The sequence below is a fragment of the Fringilla coelebs genome (assembly GCF_963513975.1).
Source record: "Fringilla coelebs genome assembly, chromosome: 7".
NCBI lineage: Eukaryota > Metazoa > Chordata > Aves > Passeriformes > Fringillidae > Fringilla > Fringilla coelebs.
The window spans coordinates 11,062,062-11,084,274 of record NC_140035.1 but is presented as its reverse complement, the minus strand read 5'-3'; the positions used below and the strand labels follow the sequence as shown (position 1 = coordinate 11,084,274).

The following is a 22,213-nucleotide window of genomic DNA, read 5'->3' as shown; positions in this document are numbered from 1 at the left end:
CTGTCCTGGCAGTTCTGTGGCAGGGGTGGGTGCACGTGTTGGAGGAGGCTCTGCATCTCTAGAAGTTGAATCAAGCACCCTCTGCTCCTCTGTGGGGCTCTTCTTTGCCCCTGGAGCAACACCAACATGGTAAGCTCACTCAAATAAACCCAGAACTACCTTTCAGACACGGATCTGTTCCTTCTGCCTGCTCTCCTTTTGCAGAGAGAATACACCTCTAAGACTTAACTCAGGAGTGTATCTGTGCAGTAAAATAAAACAAGCTGTTCCCTGCTTTTATGTTTTCAGAGCAATTGATGTACTTACTGTAGTAACTGAAAATGGATTTAGCTCATTGCCTGTATCAGCTCTCAATAGTCTTTCCTGTCTTGAAGCAGGTTCTTTGTGGTAGTGGAGCTAACCTGCATAGGGAAAATTAAATCAGTCCAACCAGCACATTCAGATCCATTGGCATCATCCCTTACTTTTCAGATGAGTAGTGTTAACTGTCCAGCTTCTTTTTACTACATTTTAGTGCCTGGATTAGTTTCAGTATCCAGTAGCTGCTGCTACCTATTGTCTGTGAAACCAGGGATCGTTTGCCAAGAGTCTGGAGTTGCATTGTCATGGCAGAACTGCAAGCTGGGATGGCTCTTCAGAGCTCTGTTTCTGCAATTTACTGTAGCTATATAAAGATTAAAATTGCTGTCCTGAGTGACAGAGATTTCTAATCCTTTCACTGTCCTGACTGTTTTAAGATGTAGAAGCATTTTACACAATACTTAGACTCTAATCTATTCTTCCTCTGTTCCAGAAGGCATCAAACAATTCAAAATATTTGTCAGTGCTTCCAGATGCAGGCTCTCCATAGTGAGGGGAGAAGAGTGAACCTCTTGTTTTAAATCCTGTTGATTGTTTTTCTGAGTCAGAGTGAATGGCTCACTGTGACTCTGATGCTTTGGTATCTGTTTCTCTGTGTGGTGAGTTGACTGTGGCTGGACGTGCCCAGCAAAGCCATTCTGTCATTGCCCTCCTCAGCTGGGCAGGGAAGAGGAAATACAATGGAAAGCTCATGAGTTGTAGGAACACTCACCAGTGACCATCATGGGCAAGAGACTCAACTTGGGGAAACTAGTTTAGTTTACTAGCAATCATATCACAGTAAGATAAAGAGACATAAAACCTAATCTTGAAAACATCTTTCCCCCATCCCTCCCTTCTTTCCAGGCTTAACTTTACTTGTGGTTTTCTCTCCCCCCTCCCCTCAGCAGCACAGGGAAACAGGGAATGGGGGCTGTGGTCAGACCATCACACATTTCATCCCCTGGGGACTCCTCACATTCTCCCCCTGCTCCAGCATGGGGTCCCTCCCAGGGGAGACAATCCTCCACGAATTTCTCCACTGTGGGCAGAGACCTTTGGGAACAATCCTGCCAGGAAACCTGCTCCAGCCTGGCCTCCCCTCTCCATCGTGCCAGGAGTCTGCTCCAGCAGGTTGCCCACAGCCTCCTTTGGGCATCCAGCTGTGTGGCAGGGGGCTCTCCACAGGCTGAGGTGGATCTCTGCTCCCCATGGGCCACAGGGACACAGCTGCCTCACCATGGTCTGCACCACAGGCTGCAGGGGAATCTGCTCCAGTGCCTGGAGCAGCTCCTGGCCCTCCCTCTGCACTGGCCTGGTACCTGCAGAGCTACTCCTCTCTCCAGCTGTGCACTAACATCCTTTTCCTTCTTAATCTGTTATCCCAGAGGTGTTATCACCGTGCCTGATGGGTTCAGCCTTGGCCAGTGCCAGTGCTCCATCTGGAGCCTGGCTGGGTTGGCTCTGTCCCTCCGGGGGAGCTCCCAGCTGCTCCTCAGGGACCCCAGCCCCGCAGCCCCTCGCTGCCAGAGCCTCGCCACGCAGAGTCCGTGCCCTGTGTCTGCCTGGCCCTGCAGCCTGGGCTGAGCCACAGCCACCAGTGCCTCTGCACTGGGGCAGGGACCTTCTCCAGGGCTGGGCAGCCCAGCCAGCCCCTGCTGGAAACCTGCATGGGGTTCACAGGGTCAGGGCCCAACCCGAGTTCCCAGCAGCTCTGATGGAAATCTGCCCACCTGAAAGTCTCAAAGGATTGCTCCCAAATTACTTGAAGTTGTGCAGGTCATGGCTGCATTCCACACACAGAGTGTTCAAGTTTAGGATTTTATTAGATTAGCAAGTCTGGCTTAGGATGGAAGTGAGGATTTTAAATGTGCTTGCTGAGATCTCTGAAAAACACTTCATCCCCATCTGTGCTCCACAGCAGCATCCTTCTGTGGAGGAGCAGTCCATTTCATATCAGTAACACAATTCAACCCATAGAAATATTTTTTGGATCAGCATTACTGCCTGGTCCACCTTTGTCTGGCTTCAGCAAGAGTCCAAGCTGCCAGGCTACCTGCACTTCTTTGGAAGTTTGAGTTTGAAGCACAGGGAGAGCCCTTAGCAGTGCAGATGCAATTAGCAGTAGTGCAGAATAGGCCCAAACCAGTTTATTCTTTTCTTAATAATGAAAGCTTGAAGTCTCTCTAACTTGGACCAGTCACAGCTTTGGCTGCTGCGTGGCCTGTGACTTGCCAGCAGAGGAAGGTGCCCTGAGAAGCCCTGGAATATTCTTCTCTTCGTGGCCTGTAAGTTCACAGCCCTGAAGAACCTCTTCCCCAGCAGTGCTGAGCCCCTAACACAGGTAATGGTGTTGTGGTTTGTATTGGGAATGCTGGGGAGGTTGCTCCATGGTGACCACTCTCTCCTAATGGCTCATTGTAGACATTTTTTTGGCTCAGTGACACTCCTGGTTCAGCTTCCAGTGCTGCTGGCTCTCCTCCTGAGCTCTGGAGCTGTGCAAGCTCCCATGCTGCTCATGGGGAGGCTCGGGATTAGAAAATGCAGGCTCCACTTGCAGCTCTGCTTCCTGTGTCACTGCTGTTACCCATTAACTTCCTCTGGCATCCTTTGCCCTCCCTTGGGGCTGCCTGCTCCCCTGAGCTGGAGGTGTGGAGAAGAGCTTCCTTGCTTCCAGAGCAATTTTACAGGGAAAGGAGGTTGGCTGACCATGTACTTACTGCACATAAAAATAGGGTTGTTTTTTTTTTTTTAAGAAAATCTTGCCAGTTGGAATAAAGTGCAGACCCAAAGGATTCTGCACATATCATGAACAGATAATCTGTTACAAGCAGACTGTAATTTACCTGAAACCTATGATTTTAGCTCCCACACCTGGAGAGGCCAAGCAGATGGGCACTGTGTGTGTCAGGTATTCAGGCTCACAGCATCACAGTTATTCCCAACCATCAGACAGAGCTGAAAGGGGTGGGAGTGGGATGTCTTGAATCTTGGAGTGGGTTGGAAAACCCCAGACTTAGTCAGTGTTTGTAGTGGTAACTTGGGGAAAGCAACAGGTTGAATTGAGTAACAAGAAGTACCCAGTTCCAGGAGGAATTTCAGCACCAAAATATTGCATTGGACTGATGACGTCCATATGCAATTTGAAATTTTGTGGTGACAGGGACGTTAATGCTGGGCTTGTTCTAGAGTAAACTGAGCAAGGGACTGCATGGCCTTGCCCTGCAATATAAACAAGCTGCCCTGATTGATGTGCATGTATTGGCTCTTGCAAGAAAGGGAAATGTGATTTAATTGTCAGGAGTGACTGAAATATGAATGGGAATTACACAGTTTGCACAGTGGATATAACTGCTCTGTAATGGTGTGACAGCAGGGCTCTAATTGTTCATTTCTTTTGTTGGGTCACTTGCAATTAAGTATCTCTGACAAAGGCATTTTTACGTTTCATTAGTTCTGAGGAGGTTCCTTTTATACTAAGTACAGACCATTGTAATAACTTGGCAAGACAACTGCTACACTGTGTGGAAACCTACACCAGTTGTGGGAATTGATTTGGTATTTGATGTTGGTGCTGCCATTCTCAGGGTTGTTAAAGCACCACATGGGATGTGGGGTGTGCAAGGAGCTGTGTGTGTGGATGCACAGGTGTGCAAGGGCAGATGCCACCCCTGCCAAAACACACAAGAACTTTGTCACCTTCCGTGGGTTCCAGCATTCCAGCTGTGGGGGGGAAGAGGGAAATGCTCCTTGTGGCTGCTGCCTCCTTTCCATCAGAGACAGCCAGGCAGCCTCCAAGTTCCCTGCTTCACCTGAGGGGATCAGGGATCATCACCATCAACACAGACTCCATCTCACTTCCTGCAGCTGTGACTGCTGCCAGGTGGGTTTGGGTGGCACAGGAATATCTGCCTTGCTTCCTCCAGGAGTGTCATTTCAGCTGGCAGGGAACTGCCCCAGAGCGGGCACAGCCACAGTGAAGTCAGAAGAAGATTTCAATCTGCTCACAATTTTTGCAGTTTGTGTTTCAAGACAGATGAAACTAATAAATAAAGGAAGAAATGTAACTCTGTCCAAAGTTTTGACAAGCAAAAGCAAATATTTGCACAGATGTGCTGGCTGCTGCCAATTACTTGGGATTGCAATGTTTTTGGATCAATTCATGCCCTCCACAGCCCCAGCCCTGTTTCTTCACTGCTCAGCAGCACCGTGGGAAGCTTCAGGCCCTGGTGGAGGGCAGGGACTGCAGCCCAGAGGGAGAAGGGAAGGGCTGAGCCAGGATGCCCAGGAGGGGGATGTTGGGCACCTGGGCTGTTTGCACAGGAGGGGTGTCTACTTCAGCCCAGTTGTTTCAGAACCTCATTTTTTCCTTCCTCAAGGATGAGTTTTTGGCCTTCATTTTCTGTTTGTGATGGGATTTGAGCTGCAGGGACAGGGACAGGGACAGCTGTGGTGGTGGCACACGATGTAGAGGTGCTGCTTCTCCAAGGTGCAGCAGGGAAGGCAGGTGGGACTTGCTCTCTGCAACAGCAGCTTTTCTCTGCATGCTCTCTCTCCCCAGTGGCTTCCTCCATGTGATTTATCCTCTTGTTGCATCTGGACAGACTGGCTGCACTCACTTTGCATTGCTGCATGAAGACAATACCAGCAGTAAAACCTTTTTTCTTTACAGGAAGATTTTCCCTTCTGGCTGAGGGCACTTCTCCAGCCTTAGTCCATGTATTTGTCAAAGTCACCACAACCCCAAGCTCATGTTTTCCTTCACAGAGGGGATGTGCAGGTTTGTGTGGGACAAGTCAGGGGCTTGGGGAAGGGCTGCCAGGGGCTTGGGGTGCTCACCCATGCCAGGGGAGGGGGATGCTCCATGTCCCTCCCCAGCAGGGAACAGCCTGAATGTGCAATATAAACTAGAGCTGTGTTCCCTGCCCCCTCCCTGCCCACAGCTCTCCTTTCTGCTTCACCTGGGCTGAGCCAGCCCAGCAGAGCTGCAGGGTGTCCCCATGGGCAGCCTGCCATCAGCTCCTGCTCCCGTGGGACAAGGATGCATTTTCCAAACATATCTCTTTTCTCTGCCTATGATATTTGCTAGATTTAAATCTCTTTTTCCCCTACCATGTTTAATGTCTTCCACTGTGCATTTCAGAAAGAAATACTTGATAAGGTCATAAAAGCAGCTTTTAATTATGGGACACACCTAACAGTTGGGGTTTTTTTGAACTGCATGAACATATGGAGAAGGAAGAGGGTTTTACATGTTGGAGAGCATCTTTGTAAACTATCCTTGACTTGTAAGACTGTTCAGTTTTACTGGAGTTTGTATGCATTTTACTTTTGTAATTTTTAAGTGATTTGATAGAACTTTATTTTAGGGCAAATTCTACATTTTGTATGCTATATTCCAATGTGGTGTATTTTTACTTTTGAGAAAATATTGTTGAAACCACTATATACTTATCAATGTAACATACCCACCGTGTAATTTCTATTTAAAACTGAACTCTGACCATGAAGTGCGTGTTATTTTACGTACTGGTTGTTGCACATTAAAAAGGTTAGTCGGTTTGCTGCCATCACTGTTCATCACTTCCAAGAAAGCACAAGGGAGTAGTTTATTTCTGCCATAATGCTGCCAAAACCCACTGCAGATCCTGCTACGAAATGGGGGTTGTTTAGTCTAAATGAATGTAGCCTCATCCAATCTCCCAGCCCAGCCAAGGAAAGATTTCCACGGCTTTTCCTGAGGTTTTGGGGGGATGGTCTGGCACTGCAGGTGCACCCCTTGGTTCCCTCCAGCAGGGAGGGGAAGGGGAAGGGTCTGGCAGGGGTGGCAGCCTCTGCAGCCCCACCACATCATCACCACTCTGATTTCACACCCTGATTCCTCCAGGCTCAGGGCCCAGGATGCTGCAGGCCAGTTGACTTTGCTGGCTCCCATCATCACTGTCTCTGCTGGGGCTTTTGGAAAGGAGAGCCTTCATAAGAACCTTCCTTGTGTTTATCCTGCTTTAATTGAAGCGGACCCAGCCCAGCATCTCTTGATCCATGTTTATTTTCTAGGACCAGCTCTTCAAGAATGGCCTGAGTACTTATCAGGGCAAATTTAAAATAGCCTCACATCCTATTAGTGCTGGGAAGAAATCTGTCAACTCTCATGTCGTGGAATATCTGGGCCCCACTATTCTTAGCAACAGTCTCTTTCCAGGCTATATATGGGAGCTTAAAGTGCCTCTAATGATAACAGTTCCCAGTTGTATTTATCTTTGCAGTGTTACAGAAATCTCCATCCTTAGGGGGATGAGACTGAAAATCCGTCTCAGAGCGCTGATGTAGTTCTGTGTGCTGGTGAAGTCCCTGTGCTTGCTCTTTCTCAGGTTTTTTTCCTATTTTCTGTTTTATCTTTGCTGCTGTTGAAGTCTGCTCTTTCCCTGGCACATAAATGAAATTTATTCTGTCTTTCCTGAGAGAGTGCTGGGTGCTGGCATCTCCCTCCTTGACTGTGCTGCAGTTGCACGTGGGGGAGCAGCTGGGCTGGGGCTGGCTGGTTGAAAGCTCTTGGTGCTGTGCCCAGATGTGCCCAGATGTGGGTGGGCTCTCACAGATACCTCATGTCTAATGGCCGTGGGACCAGCAGAGGCTGGGGAAAAGATTGGGGCCACTTGTAAATGCTGGGTGTGTGTGTTTTGGCATCTTTGGGCTGCAGCCAAACTCCCAGCATGCTGATGCTGGGAAACATGAGCAGCAGCCCCCCCAAGGCAGGGGGACCTGCCTTCACCCTCCATCCATGGGTCATGAGAGCTGAGCAGCTGCAGGGCTTTACCTGCTTCAGGAGCATGATTTGGGCTCGCATCAGGGACTTGGGGCCCAAGGCATTCACCTTTACCTGGCACATACCACTGATGCTACCCTGCACCCACCACCATGTGAACACAAATTTCCAATCAGGGATTTTTTTTTTTTTTTTTTTTTTTTTGCCAGAACTTGAGTTTGAGCCGACAGAGGGGAAGGTCTAGAGTGTGCACCACGCCAGGATTCTTCACACCAGCTGCCAGGAGCAGCACATTCTCCCAGTGCAGGCCAGCCACCCACTGAAGTCATCCTCAGCTAAGGGCTGCAAAAAACCCCTTAACTCTTCAGGAGTCAAACAAGCATGGGAGCAGGGCCCCACAGCCCAGGAGGCTTTGCAGGTCCCATGGGCACAGTGAGGTTTCTCTTTCTTGCTTTGCTCCATTTCTCTGCTCTGTATCTGCAGGCAGGTCCTAGGGCTGGGGAAGCTCTGCCAGTGGCACCAGGATGGGCTGGATGCCTTCCATCCCTCTGTCTGTCCATCCACCTGCTCAGCCACAGACCAACAGACACGGTGAGCCCTGGGCTCAGGCACTAAAAGGAGTGGGCAGGGGACACAACCTCCCCATGGGAGCACAGTGAGGTGGGGCTCAGGCCAGCATGGGCAGAGGAAATGCCAGCAGCCAAGGAACTGCCCCTGCCGTGCTCTGAACCTGGAACTCCTCCCAGGGCTCCCCTAAAGCTGCCCTTGATTGCAGAGCTGAGGGTCGGGATTGTGGCTGTGGCTTCATGGCTGAGTTCTGGGGCTGGAAGAGCAAAGGGTGATGGTGGGCAAGGAAAAGGTGGCTCTGAAGGGTTTGTGGTGAGTGGATGAGCAGCAGAAGTGTGAACTAGATCAGCGCAGCTCACACAGAAATGCCTTCACTGCCTCTGATGTGCAGAAAAAACGATTTTGAGAGAGGTTTTCAGCATAGGCCAGAGCCTATGGCAAGCACCGCAGCCTGTGTACTACACTCAGTGTATCAGAGATGGTTTTATCCTGGCTGGGGTGGGCTCTGGGGCTCTGGGCTGGCGGGCAGCAGCGATGCTCAGAGTACAAGTTTGTACCTGTTCACTCCAGACCCTCCTTGGCTCCAGCAGCTCCTGGCATGGTGGGGCCTGCCAGGGACTGAGCTGCTCCCCAGGACAGGCAGCTCTGCCAGGCAGGAGGTTCATCTCCTCCAGTGCCAAAGGAGTGATGGATCAGCAGAAGACAGCAGTAATTGCCAGGAGGCTTTCAGGCAGAAAGCAAGGCTCTCGCTCGAGGACAGGCTGATGTAAGTCAGCATGTAAATTGGGGACAACATAAAAATAATTCCAGCCAAGCTCCTAGGAAGAAACCTATGAACAAAAAAATGTTGTTGCTAAGAAATGTGAAAACAGAAAACAATAATGTGGCTCCTGGCAGGGTAATAAAAGTGTATCAGCGTTGTGCCCGCTCTCCCGTACAGATCGCTTGCTCGTGACAGTAAATTAAGTACTGCCAAAATGGGAACGGTTTTCTCTGTGGCCATTGATGCTTCACATCATGGAAATATCAAATGTTTCTGATGGCTGTTCATTACCCTGTGCTTGAGAGGGGAGCAATCCTTTGCTGGCTCCATTATTTCCATGACAGCAAGGAAATGACTATGGGAGGTTTAAAAACGAAGGAATGCAGCAAGGTTAGATGGATGGAACCTCAAACAGCCTGTTGCTGTTCACTGTGCTCCATGCTAACCCTGACTCTGGGAGACACCTCACTGTCTCCAGAGTGATGGAAAGCCAGGACTACTACTTGTTTTTTTCACAAACTGTGAAGTTTGACCTTGAAAATCTTCAGAGATGTTATTTTGAAGGGTGACAATGCTGCAGTGCAGCTGCTCACTGTCCACAGCTCCCCCACAGCCAGGAGGAGCTTTGAGTGGTTGCTGGGTTCCAGATCTGCCTCAGCTGGTACAAGGACCCAGAGAGTTGCACCTTCCATGTTCTGTAGAGATCCACACCATGGAGCTGACAGATGGATGTGGCTGGTGTGCAGCACAACAACATTTCCTTGTCATCTTAGTAGTTTTAAAATGAAAACCAGCTGACCTTACACACGTTAAAGTTGCTGTGAGGTGTCAACGTAACGCCAGTCGGAACAAAAAAAGGGTGATGAAACTGCTGGGTCACAAAGTAAACCTGGCCTGTGATCACACTGGGGCAGCTGGAAAAGGTGAGAGTCTGCCCAGCTGCCAAGAGCCAGCTTTACATTTCTGTCACAACACCAAAATCACCTTCACCCACTTCGGTCCTTACCCCAGAGGAGAACGGTTTGGAGATATTGTCAGCAGACTGAAGGGTTGAAATCTCACTGAAGACAGGGGATGTGTACATGTGGTTGGGTTTTTTTCCTTTGGGAACAGCTGAACTCTGTCACCTTCTTGATTAATTTGAACCTCAGTTTTTTTAAACAGAAAGTGGAATGACAACTCTGTCAGTGTTTTTTTTATAAATGGACAAAACAAACCATGTCAGAATGCATTTCAGCTGTTAGCAAAACAGTTTGTAATGAGTCTCCAAAGTTTTTGGTAACTGAGTGTGTGGTCCCTCGAGGGGGAAGCACATGTGGGGTACCATGGGGAGCAGAGCTTTTGCAGTTGAGGCTTGACTCACACTCTGAGGTGCTTGCTCTGTGCTGATCTCTTCAGGATGGCTGCATTGAGCTGATTTAGGCCAACACAGGGAATGCTGCTGAGCCTGGGGACTGTCCCCCTGCCTGGTCACAGCAGCACGACCACGTGGGCTCTCGGAGAGGAGTGAAATGGTTGTGTGGGCAGAGGGAAATTCAGGAGTCAGAGCCAGATCATGTGATCCCATTGTGATGGGGGACTGGGGGCACTGGTGGGGGTGCTGAGCACCAGTAGCAGTGCTGGGTGTGGAAGTAGAGGATTCACTTGAGACCTTCCTACTGCTGCAGCCTGTCTGCTTTCCAGGGAGTGTGTCTGCACAATGCTCTGCCTGGCCACTGCTCCGGGCAGCATGAGGCTCAGGTATGAGAGAGTAAACAGCCTTGCTAAAACCAGGCTGCAGGATATTTCTTATTTTCATGCTATCTGCATGATGTGGTGCCTGTTCAGAGGAGGAAATTAACTTGCTCTGGATAATGCCTGAGTGCCCAACCACATCTGCTCAGCTGCTCTGTGGTGGTTACAGCTCGTTCATCTGAGTCTCTGCCCCAGCATTTTCATGAGCACGGGTCTTACCTGGGCTGGGCTGCAGTTCCCTGCCCCTCCTCACCTCCACAGCACCAGGTGCTGGCAGTGCCCTTGCCAGGCAAGTGCCCCACCAGCCATGGATATTTCCATCCCTTAACAGAGAAGAAAACACCAGCAAATGGGGTTCATATGGAGGGACAGGTTTGTCACTGCAGCACCTGGCCCAGTTTGTCCCCAGAGCCCCTCTGGCAGGGAGCTGGGAGGAAACAGCGAGACCAGACTCGAGTCACGAGGAAACTTCTGCTTTTCCTTTTCCTGCCTTTTTTATACTGAACCTCTGAGCACAACCAAAGGCAGTGGAGGGGTCTGTGGGGCTGATGCTGTTGCTGTGTCCCCCCCGACAGCTCCACAGCCTGGCCTGGGTCCCTGCTTTGCCCATGCTGCTGGGGGTGCTCCCCCACCTCATGGGGAACCCACAAGATAATGAAACTTTCTGTTTCCCACACAATTAAGAATTAAAGAGAGAAAAGGGTACAGTTGGGATGAACAGTGAAGGTGAGAGAACAAAATTTACTGACGTTACCAGTGAAGCTGTTATGTTAATGAGTCAAATTAGCAACTAGAAAAAAAGTGTGGTGGTAGACAGATTTAAGGGAAATTGGAAATTGGTTCCAATGTAATACTTTGCTCTAATTGTATGCAGAGGTGTCTTGATGCAAAACAAAACTGTTCAAAAATGACCTCCCTGTGTTATCGTGCAAACTAACTGAGAAAAAAAATCCATCTTATTCACAGCAAGTTTGTTTTTACTGTTCTTGTGCCTCTCAATTACTTTTTAATGGTCTGCATTGAAAAGAAATTCCTGTATGCACACTTGAGAATATGAAAACACCCAAATGATAGCTTATGATTTAGTAGGATTAAAGTATTATGTATGCAGGTGTAGCATGTTTCAGGTTATTAGCAATCCAATCTATTTTTTATGACATTATGGTGTAATTTTCTGTATGGAACTTCAATATAAGTCTTAAGCTGTATCGGAACATAAACTAAAATGTTCCTGACTCTGTCACTTTTCATGGTCTTTACTTTGATTAATAAATGCAACAAGAGCTATAACGTTCTTCAACACGAGGCTACGATCATCCTTCAATCAAAATATGTCCCTCAGCTTTTCATAACTTTTTGCATCAATATGTAGGGCTTGAGCAGCAGCAGCAGCAGCAGCGACAGGATTTCATTGCAGCTGAGCATATACAGCTGAAAGGCTCTGCAGAAGATGAATGTCTTCTTGCTGGCTTGGCACAGAGAGCAATTGTGCCCTTGGGGGCTCAGTGTCACCTGCAGAGAGCTGAGGAGCACAAGGGAGGCGCTTACTGCAGATCTGGACAAGGATTTGGCACCCTGAATTTCATATTCAATCTTACCTCGTTGGGCACCTCACTCAGAAATACCTTTTTTGAAAGGCTCCCCATGTTTGGGGTGGAGTTTGTGATGGGGGAAGGAAGCCTTACAACCAGTGACACAATTTGGTGTCCACAACGCATGACAAATACAATCCAGACCTGGGCTCAGGATGTGGCCAAAGTGCAGACAGGGAGGAAGGATGCACGCTGCAATTCCCCCTCCCCACTCAGGCAGCTGAGTGGATTTTGCATGGCCATTGGCCACAAAGGTCAGGAGGAAGCTCCTCCTCATTCCTGCTGGCCCATCCTGCCAGCGCTGTCAGGAGCCCCAGATCTGCCACGCGTTGGCCACGCAGGAGAAATAACTCACAGGCTTGTCAGGTTGGTCTGTTTTATTTCTGAATTATTCTTTACATTGTACAATATATAAAAATACAGAGTACCCAAAAAAAATTCACAGTGTCTAAAGGCAGTGATAATAGTCTAGGTCACCTTTATGCTAAAGTACCATCAAGTTCGATTGCATAGGAAAGGTGATGTGCCTTCACAACAGAGTCCAATAATACTCTCCAGGTTTTATTGTTTTGGGGCAAGCATTCTGTGTTCACATAATTGTTTCCCATGTATCCAAGATCCATTATTACATCTGTCACTCTCCCACCTCAACCACAAGCTAAATCCTATCATTTCCATCTCACATACCATGCATCCTCCCTAAAGCTTCCTCTGTGGGAATGCTCCTAATTAAGCTCACGGCTTTTAGGTATGGGCAGGTCTGGATGCTGTCTAAGGAGGGGTGTGGAAAGAAAGCACACTGCTGTGCAGCTGGCTGGCTTTTACATTGTTTGAGATTTTGGTACTAATAACATTTTTGCTCCAGTTATTAATGGCCCATCCACGCTGACCTCTGCTTGACTCCATGGCCTGAGAATCAGCAGCGTCCTGCTGACAGAGGCATCAGAACCTGTTAATAATTTCATGACCAGATTTGTTTAAAACCAAATCGTGGCTGGGGCCTGCAGAAAGCCAAATGCTGCTCTTATAGCAGCATATATATCCTCTTGAATAGCAGGGGTGAGTCTGCAGCTGAGGCTGGAGGCAGAATGGAAACAGTAACAGGTTCAAGACCCAAACTTACACTGAATGCTATTGAGCACTTATGGTTGTGGCTCTGTAAATAGTGCGCAGCTGGTTTTGCTCCTCCAGCCAGCATTAATGCATTAATACATTAGTTTTGCCCAAAGGTTCTAAAGAAGGAATTTCCAGGCAGAAGAGCTGAGACTGGCTAAGTCCCACAAGGACCCAGCTCCAGAGGGGTTTCTGCCCAGTTTTGAAGGCTCTGGCAAACAGGAAGAACAAAGTTGGACAGAAAGCTCTCTCACCTACCCACAGACTGCTCTCGAAGCCATCTGAAGCTTCCTTCTAAAAAGCTTAAGGGAAAGATTCATCTGTTGGGAGTTTAGGCTTTGGTCATGAGGGCACTTGAGGGATTTGTTGAAGAATGAATCCTTCAGACCAGATTTACTGGGTATTTTTCTGCCATGCCAGACAGCTCTGAGGGTGCTGTGCCCTGCCGTGTGCGAGGGCTGGCTCAGGGGCGGCAGGGTGAGGCGTGGGGGCAGAGCCTTGGCCACTGACACAGAAAGCTCCGGAGACACCCATGGCACCAGGTGCCTCCACGGCCTGGAGGGTTTTCTGGGCCCTTCTGAAAAACAAAAGCCATAGGTTCACAGGGCTTCTTTTCCTACATTTCAAATAAAACCTCCTGGTGTGACTGTAAGGCAAGGTTTGCAAAGCTGATCAATAACTCAGAAGGCAGTTACTGACTTCTTTAACATGGAAAATGACATTTTCCCCATTCTAACAGATGATGTCTTTTGCTCTAATGGTACAAGACTTGTTACTCCTACTTGCTATTTTAATTTTCTTTGCACAATTACTCCCTACTTATAATTACAAGAACAATAGAGTGATACACATGAGAAATTTAGGAGGCTTATTATGAAAATATAAACAGTATCAAGTATCTCTTTCTTAATAACTCTTAACCAGAACGATTTAGGGGAGACTCAGCATTTCTAACTAGAAAAATCAATTTATTTTTCAATTAAAAAATTATATTTCATTTACCTCAAAAGTGTGTTTTTAAACCTAATGGAAAGGGTAGTAGATTTTTATAGGGTTTTTTCTTCAGTTTGTCCCTGTGGAATTTGAGTACCAGCACTGCCTTTCTTATTCTGTTTCCTCTGCAGGCATTTTGCTAAATATATATATTGCGTGTGTATATATTATAAATATATACCATATCTATCCACTGATAGATGTATACACTGTTACAAAAAGAAGAGTAAGTTGTTACAGAAACTTTGCATTTACATTTTTATATATATATTTATAGATATTTATTTATATATATATAAAACTCTCCCCCGCTACATTTGGTACAAAGAATAAATCAATCTCAATGGACAGCAGTTTTCTCTCCAGGTGGGCTGAACAGCAGATTATCACCAGAGGCATCAAATTGTCTGCGTCACACACGGGCTCCATTCCTGCTCTCTGCTGATTTCAAAGCAAACACTTCATTTTCTGAACATAAGGCAGTAGGAACAGTGGTGGTTGGACAATAAATGTTATTCTCCTTTATATCTCTACAGGTCATACATTTAAGAGCAGCCCTGGCTCATATGCTGAACATTCAAGTGCACCTTTAGAGCAACAGCACCTCTTATGTGAGGGTTTGATCCTCAAGTGGTTTGTCTGTCAGTGAGCTGTGAGTTACTGGCAACTGCTCAAGGAAAACCCGACAGCAAGGGCACAACATCCCTGGATAACAGCAGCAGGCACACCCCCTCAGCTGGGAGAAAGGCAGCCATGTCCATGGAAAAAGAGAGAATGGCCTAATTACAGATGTTTCCACTACCTACTTGGCTGTAAGATTTCCATCATATTTCACATCCTGTACACCTGAATCCTATCCAAAGGGTTTGCAGAGACACGGTGTCTCCAGACCTACAGAGGAACCACCCAGGGTTCCTTTTCTCTGCCTTAGAAGTAAAGGAAAAATAATATATATAGCATAATGAACTTTCTGGAAAGCAATGCTCCCAAAGGAAATGCATTTCCACTCCAGTTTAAGATGGTATTAGGAATAGGAAATTTTAGCAAGTTCAACATCCAGCTGCAGGAGCAACTCAAACTTCTACAGATATTACAGACCTGATGCTCAAGGTACCAAATTACCTGGACTGCAAGAACATCCCTGCACATCACATCACATCATTAAGCTGCCACACATTGGAGAGCTCATAAAAAATGCAACTCTCACACTGCATTAACATCCTCCTTACAGAACTGCACTCCTCTGCAAACATTAATTGAGTAATACAGTGTTCTGATTTCTTTTTCTCACTCTCTCCTGGATTCTGCTTTCTGCTTGAATGGAGACTACAGCCCCTTGCTGTGATTGCCAATTATATGAAATAGGGCTGAATCCATTTGGATGGCTGATAAGAGGGAATGTCTTGATGAAACTATAACCACATGCACCACCCTCATAGCATCTGCCCTCCAATAGCCTACAAAATATCCTCCTGAGTACAATGGCAATAATCACCCATCTTGGTGACTTGAACATTTAAATAATTTCATATGGTACTCTGCAAAAAAGAAATCCGTTTACATCATGTTATTCTGTGAAGCCAAAAATGGAAAAAAATTTAAAAGGGGAGAGGGGAAAACAGAAAGGAAAAATAGAAGATTGAGATAATTGCAGTTTGACTTGCTTGCATTCCCTCAAACTCCAGCTGCAATCTTGCCACGTGCATGGTAATTGCAGAGTGTGTTAATACAGGGAATCTTCTGATGGGGAAGCTCAGAGATGGCTTTGATTTTACAATGGCTGAAATGATCTTGGGAGCCAGTGTTTTCTTCTGAATCACATAAATTAAAGCTGGGAAATCCCATCCTGATAGTCTAATGTAATAATTTCCAACCCTTGGGCTACATACTTGTTAGAACTACATTAAGTCAGGATTTTAAATATTGCTGAGGGGCATGTGGAAATTCAGTGAGACAGAGTGAACTCCTCATGGATGGCACGAGGCACGAAGTCATCACTCCTCAAATGGGATTTAGGGCCTGGGAAGAGCCTCCCTGAAGGCTGCCTGCCACCAGAGCTATCCTGCTTCCCTGGTGATCCTGCTCTGCTCCAGCTGCTCTTGCCTGGCTGTGCTGCTGACGGTTCAGGGCTGAACCACTGTGCCAACTTAGAGAGTTGCAGCAGGTGCTTCAGACAGTCTTCTAGGTCTGCATCAGCTCCTGACTCTGCTGCTTCAAATCTGTTTAAGGGCATCTCTCTCTCTCTCTCTCCCTCTGCCCCATCTATTTCACCAGAGCAGAAACAGGGTGTGCTGCTAAATAAGAAGAGCAGCTGCTGAAAATGGTGGGCACTGCTGAACCTAAGGCGTCCTTGTGGCAGTGCTAATAACCCCGCTTTATTACAAATATCCCTACAGCTTTCAATCACTGCAAACTGAAGTCAAACAAAGTAATTTAAAAATGGGAGGCTATTGTATACTTGCCCTCTGGTCAAACCACCATAACACACAGGCTTGCAGAGTCACGTTGGCTCTTCCTCGCAGGAAAAGCAATATACTTGTCACAAGTAGCACAGGCTTTCTTCATTTCCTACCAGCTGCCTACGTGAAAGAGCTGAGTACACGGCCCAAGCTGGGCTTCCAAACGAGCAACTGCAAAGGAACAGCACTGAGAAACAACCGATGTCGGCTCACAGCGAAATCCGAAACCAAGCGGGGACAGACAGGACTGCTGGGAGCAGACCGAGCCGGGGGCCAGGCACTGGCACGGCACTGCTCGGGGAAGGTGCAGACAACAAAGCCAAGCTCAGGACCACGTGGAGCTCATGCGTATTTCAGGGTGTACTTTTATCTCATGCTCAGTATTGCAACATTCTAAAATACTTAGCATCAGGAGTTCATCATAAATATTTAGAAACACTGAATGGTAACAGCGGTGAACTTGTTCACGTTGCTAACACACTGGATGTAGTTGTACATTAAGCACCAGCAATAAGTTTCCTTTTTGCCAAACAATTATGTCAGACAAACATCTGGTTGTAGACAACATGGCTTCTGCATCAGACTAATACAGTTCTTATAGACACAGTCACACACATACACGAAATTACATTTCAAGGCTGGATATACTGTTTAATAATGCTACCGCTCCAATTTACTTCAATAGCTGCAGCAGCATTTGTTTGTTGGGTTGTTTTTTCTCAGAAAAATTAAAGAAATATTGGCAAACAACGCGCTTTACTCAGTTGTGTTACTATTTCGTAGAGTACTGAGTGGAAGACGCTGTAAGAATGTGCAGCAGACTTTCTGGGTCATGTCAGACTATGGAAACATTCCTTTAAAAAATACCTTCCCCCTGCAAAGTCAGAATCACTCATTTTTTGAAAGTATATGAACTGAAACCCAATAATAAAACAAGAGGAATTATTAGCCCAAAGCAAGGTGATTTCCCACAAGAAGAGCACGGCCTCTAAAGCTGCCTCTCCTGGCAGACACAATCAGGATCAAAGCTAGAAAAAAAAGAGTTAATACTGTCTCAGAAAAAAAGAAAAAGGAAGAAAGAAAAAAGCCCATGGCTCTTGTGCGGCAATCATCACATCTCTTTCTCCAGTGATATAAACATCTTTGTTTGTTAGGCACTCCAAGTTCATGTCTCCAATGTTATTCCAACATTTACTTTTCTCAATGTCTCACTGCCTGTATAATTTTCTTTTAATTAAGACTGGAAACATTCTGGAAAGCTTCTTTGGATAATGCACTTTGTTTGTGTGTTGTTTCTCATCAGCTGAACTGCATATTACCAAAGAAGGCTGCAGAGAGTATTTCCTGTAATATGAAAAGATTCTCTTGAAGATATAGGGAACACTGCCCTAGAAAGTTACTACTTTTTTCTTTTCTCAGAAACCTAAAAAATCAAAAATAAAAATTAAAAAAAAAAAAGGAAAAAGAAAATGTTCTTCAAGTTGTTGGTGCGATGGAGTTCTGCTTGGCCTGTCCCATGAGCTGTGTGTCATCTAGCACACCATTGTTGTCCTGGCTCAGGAATGATGCATCCAGTCCTGCTCCAGGAGGCCACCTCTTGCTTTCTTGGAGTGCTTCCATGTGTTGTGTGTGGCTGCTCAATGGCCACCAAGCCCAGCACACAGCCCCTTCCTCGAGCACCTCAGCCTTGGACAGCACGCTGACCTTCCAGCCATAAACAGTTGCAGTAGAAGAGCCATCTCCAGACAAATATCCACAAAAGCTCTGCTGAATGGTCCATTTGAATTCTTGTCCTTGTAAGGAGATGTGCTGTTTACAAGAAACACAATTAAACAAAGGAAAAAAAAAAAAGACCCTACTGTACAATATTTACATCTAGAAGCTGGGCCAGTATTTGGTCCATAAAATCAATTTAAAAAAAATCATATAGGAAGTCTTCCAGTCCCATAGGATCTGTCCATCATCAGCTGTTGGTAAAGGTCCTTCCAGGGGAGGCCTCGGGCCTGTAATCATATTTATTCAGTGTACTGGGGTAATAGGTTGTTGTGTACACATTGGTTTGCTGCAGCGGATAGAAGTTGGTTCTGTCGTCCGGTATCAAGTTGTTCTTGTTAAGTGTCTGTAAAAGAGAAGAGGAGATGATAGGCATGGCCACAGTGCCACACAATTACTCTTTTCTACCTGCAGGCACCTCCCTCTCACCTGCCTTCTCCAGCACGGACTCTGCTGCGGCCACCACCACCTTCCCTCCGGCTGGGAGAGCAAGCTGGCACCTCGCGCTCACTACGGGCTGGGCTTGGGGACCACAGCGCCTGCCGGGTGTCCCTCAGCGGCCCCGTGCTCAGCTACTGCCGGGGATGGAGCCAGAGCCCTCTCCAGGGACACATCCTGGCGGACGGCGTGTCGCCTGAGCACCCCTGTCACACAAAGCCATGCTGGGCCTACACGAAGCTGGCCGTTAACGGCAGCGCTCAGCTCTAACCTCGTCCAAAACGCTCATGGTACAGCCTGCGGCTCCCTCTCAAACCAGGTGCCAAACGGCAGCGTCTCCTCTTTGGAAGAGCAGGTGTGCATTTACCTGATCTCCATCTCCATTGGTAGATATCCAGGTTTGGACCCCCCGATATTAAGTGTGTCACTTCTGTAAGCTACAGTATAAGTAACAAATCATGGTCACTTTTGGAAAATCTAAAATTTCTTTAAAAAATTTAACAACCACGTAACAATTGTCGGAAACAACAGCATAAAAAATTAGAATGACAAATGCCCGTTTTACCAGAAAAATTTAGAAATGTTTTTTTTTTTTCTCCCTCCCCTCTTCCCACCAACAAGCAGATGTCCCCCTCTCCCCAGCTTAAAGACCATTGCTATGCCAGCTGTTACCTATGTATAAGCATGAAATCACACTTTGTGTGTATGTGTGCAATAATTCTATGGAACTTTCTCCTTCCTCACAATCATCTGATTTCTGTGAATTTGTCTGAGATACTTTTATCACAATTTTTTCACCTAAACCCTGGCTTATATTTCTTATGCCTATGTCACTCCAAAGGGCACCTTTAATGGCTGTTGTGCAGGGAACTCACTCCTTTGATCTGGGAATCAACACTAGGCGTGCTGCTACAGCATCCTTATCTTCAGGGAACATTTAATTAACAGCACATTTAAAGAGGGTATGAGCATCTCTCCCGTCAGGAGCAGAGATGGAGAGGTCTAATGAGCCAGCTAGTCCTGGGCCCTATGGTTGTTCTGGCATGATCTGAAGCTGCTTTAGTGAGGAACCACTTCACCTCAGCTCCCCCTCGAGACAAACCTCTCATGCCTGACCCAGCTCAGGGCAAGGTGAGAACTAATTAACTAATGCTGGAGACCATGAACTACCCAGCTCCTTCAGCTTTACTCAACCCATTGAACTTCAGGCAAAGTGGCTCCGTCAGCAAGGTGAGAAATCTCTGCTCTGCCTGAGGGCAGGTGCAGATGGAAGTTTCTGGGGAAGGCTCTGTCCCCCCCAGCCCCAGCAGCAGCAGGGTGACCCGACAGCACTGGGCTCCCTACAGATGGGGAGCAGGGTCTCACCCTGTGCATGTGCCCACTGCACAGTCAGGGTTCTTCCACATCCCAGCTGTGACCACTGAAAGGATCAGTACCCCGGGCTCAAAGACAAGACCACAGGCAGTACATTTATCTCCCTATTTCGTTGTAATCAAATCATTTTATTGCATGGGGAGGGGGAGAGGAGGAGGAAGAAAAGAAAATGTTTTCTTCTAATCAGCAGACTGACAGCTACAGCTACCCTGGGAGCTTACAATTCCCAATTTCATACAAGATGTTAAGAGGAAAAGCTTTCCTGTGCCAAAGCTACCCTGGCAAAGAAATTTCCCAATTGCTGAACCACCAAATAAGTTTTTCAGAAATAAGCACTGCCTGAAACACCTCATACATGAAAACTGGAGGAGACCCAGCCCTCTCTGGTCTGACTGCAATCTCCCCCTGCCTGGAGTCCCTAAACTGATCCCACAGCACAACACTTGTAGGAACCAAGGACAGAATTTGTATAGGCATGCTCTAAGTGACAAATATTTTCAAGAAATTTGTGCGCTTCAATATGAAAGTAAAAAAAGGAAATGTCATGCTTTGCTCCCAGTCACCCAAAGAAATATTAAAGTAGTGTGGCCAACAGCCTGCTGCTTTGTGCTGGAGGCTGGGAAACAAGGAAGCCAGCCTCAGGCCTCCAGTGCTTGCTATGCTTCCTTGGGAAATCCAATTAACTGCTCTGTGCCTCTGTGTCTTCTGACCCAGCTTGAGAAAAAACTTGTATTTGAGATTCCTGTAACAAGGCACTTTTCTAAGTACTAGCACCAAATATTTGGCAGAGTTGCTCTCTGCTGAGCCCCACAGGTGTTCACACTGGCTGTACATGATGGCTGCTGCTTCCTACTGATGTTCCTAGTCCGGGGTACCCAGTGCTGGCACTGTAACTCCCTGGCCACAGCAGGAAGGAAAATGAAGAGGCTGAGTCCCACTGCCACAGTTTCTCTGGATTCTCTTGAAGCTGGTCCTGGAACATCCAGGCCTTGTCTGGGTTGGTTAAGATTCATGACATGACAGGATTGCCACGTCTGAAATTTAGTGAGATGAAAACCCTGACCTGCAATAGCTCAGGACCATCTTGATATGAGGACAAAGACCTCAGGACTCAACTTCTTTGGCTTTGAGATGGAAAATCTTTATGAGTTTTAACATGTTACACAGTATTAAAAATTAGCCCATTACAACAGATGTAGCAATTAATTAGTATGCTTTACATTTTTCCTTCTCCCTCTACTTATGTTCATATAATGCTTACTTAAGAAAACACCACAACCGGTCATTTGCTCTTTTGGGTTTTATTTTGGATGGAGGGCTTATATCTTAAGGAAATACCTCATAAAATGGCTTAGTGGAATTTATAATACAATTAGCCACAAATAATTTGTCTCTGGAAATGCTGCAGTGCCAGTACTGTCCTAAATCAGCATGATCAATGTGCACTGCTTTAACATTTCCCCCCACAAACTTATTGTCTGTCTCATTTTAATAAACAGATGATTAGGTTCCTTGGCACTCCACATTGGTTGATATTTTGTAGAAGGGAAATTAGGCAGCAGTGAAATTTAGGGATGTACACAGACACACTCATGCATTCACTGCAGGAGAAGAGGCTGCAGTTAAATCTCTCTGGGTTGGTTCCTGTTCTGCTTTACTCAGAGTTTTAACCCCTGCTCTCATCCCGCAGCTCTTCACAGTGACAGTACAGAGATGGCCAACAACTTTCCTTTTGGAAAGCATTTCCCCACTGCTGTGTGGCTATGCCATTGAGGTCAGAGCCTCCTGACAGCCTGAACTCACTGCAGTTCCTGTGGAATGGGAACATCCTGCTGCACCCATGGATGCCCCCAGCAATACCGATCAGTCCCAACAGGAAAGGCGAGAGTTGTCACCAGAGTTGTCACCTGCTTTCACAAAACCCAACACAGACCAGACCCTGGCTCCCAGCCCAACTCCTGCCAGTGTCTCATCCCCTAAGCCCCCTGAGCCAGGTCCCCAGTATGACCAGGGCCAAGAAGTGCTTCCTGAAGACAATGCCCAGCATGTCCTCCTAGAAGGGACAGTCCTTTGGTGCTTTTGCAGGGACTTGTCAGTGGCTGCAACAGCAAAGCTGACTGAAGCAGCCCAGCCAGCACTAGGAGCTCACCAGAGGTTTCAGGGAAGGAAAGAGACTTGCCTTTGCAACCTGAGCCTTCCTGCACCACCATCCTGCGCCCTCCAGGGCAACAGACGTGTCAGTCATCTGAGCACCTCCAGACCCTTCCAGTGACACTTTTCCTGACACTCAACCTGTATCTTC

At 47.0% G+C, this 22,213-nt stretch overlaps 1 protein-coding gene across 1 annotated transcript in view; it reads right to left on the bottom strand.

The window, feature by feature from the left end:
* Nucleotides 1-18,289: 18,289 nt before the first annotated feature.
* Nucleotides 18,290-22,213, bottom strand: part of SEMA5B (semaphorin 5B) — a gene marked incomplete at both ends in the record, with an annotated part of 125,622 nt that continues 121,698 nt past the window's right edge. The window contains one exon of the mRNA XM_084209151.1: nucleotides 18,290-18,445. Coding sequence (XP_084065277.1) covers nucleotides 18,290-18,445 — 156 coding nt within the window. The remainder of the gene's footprint in view (nucleotides 18,446-22,213) is intronic.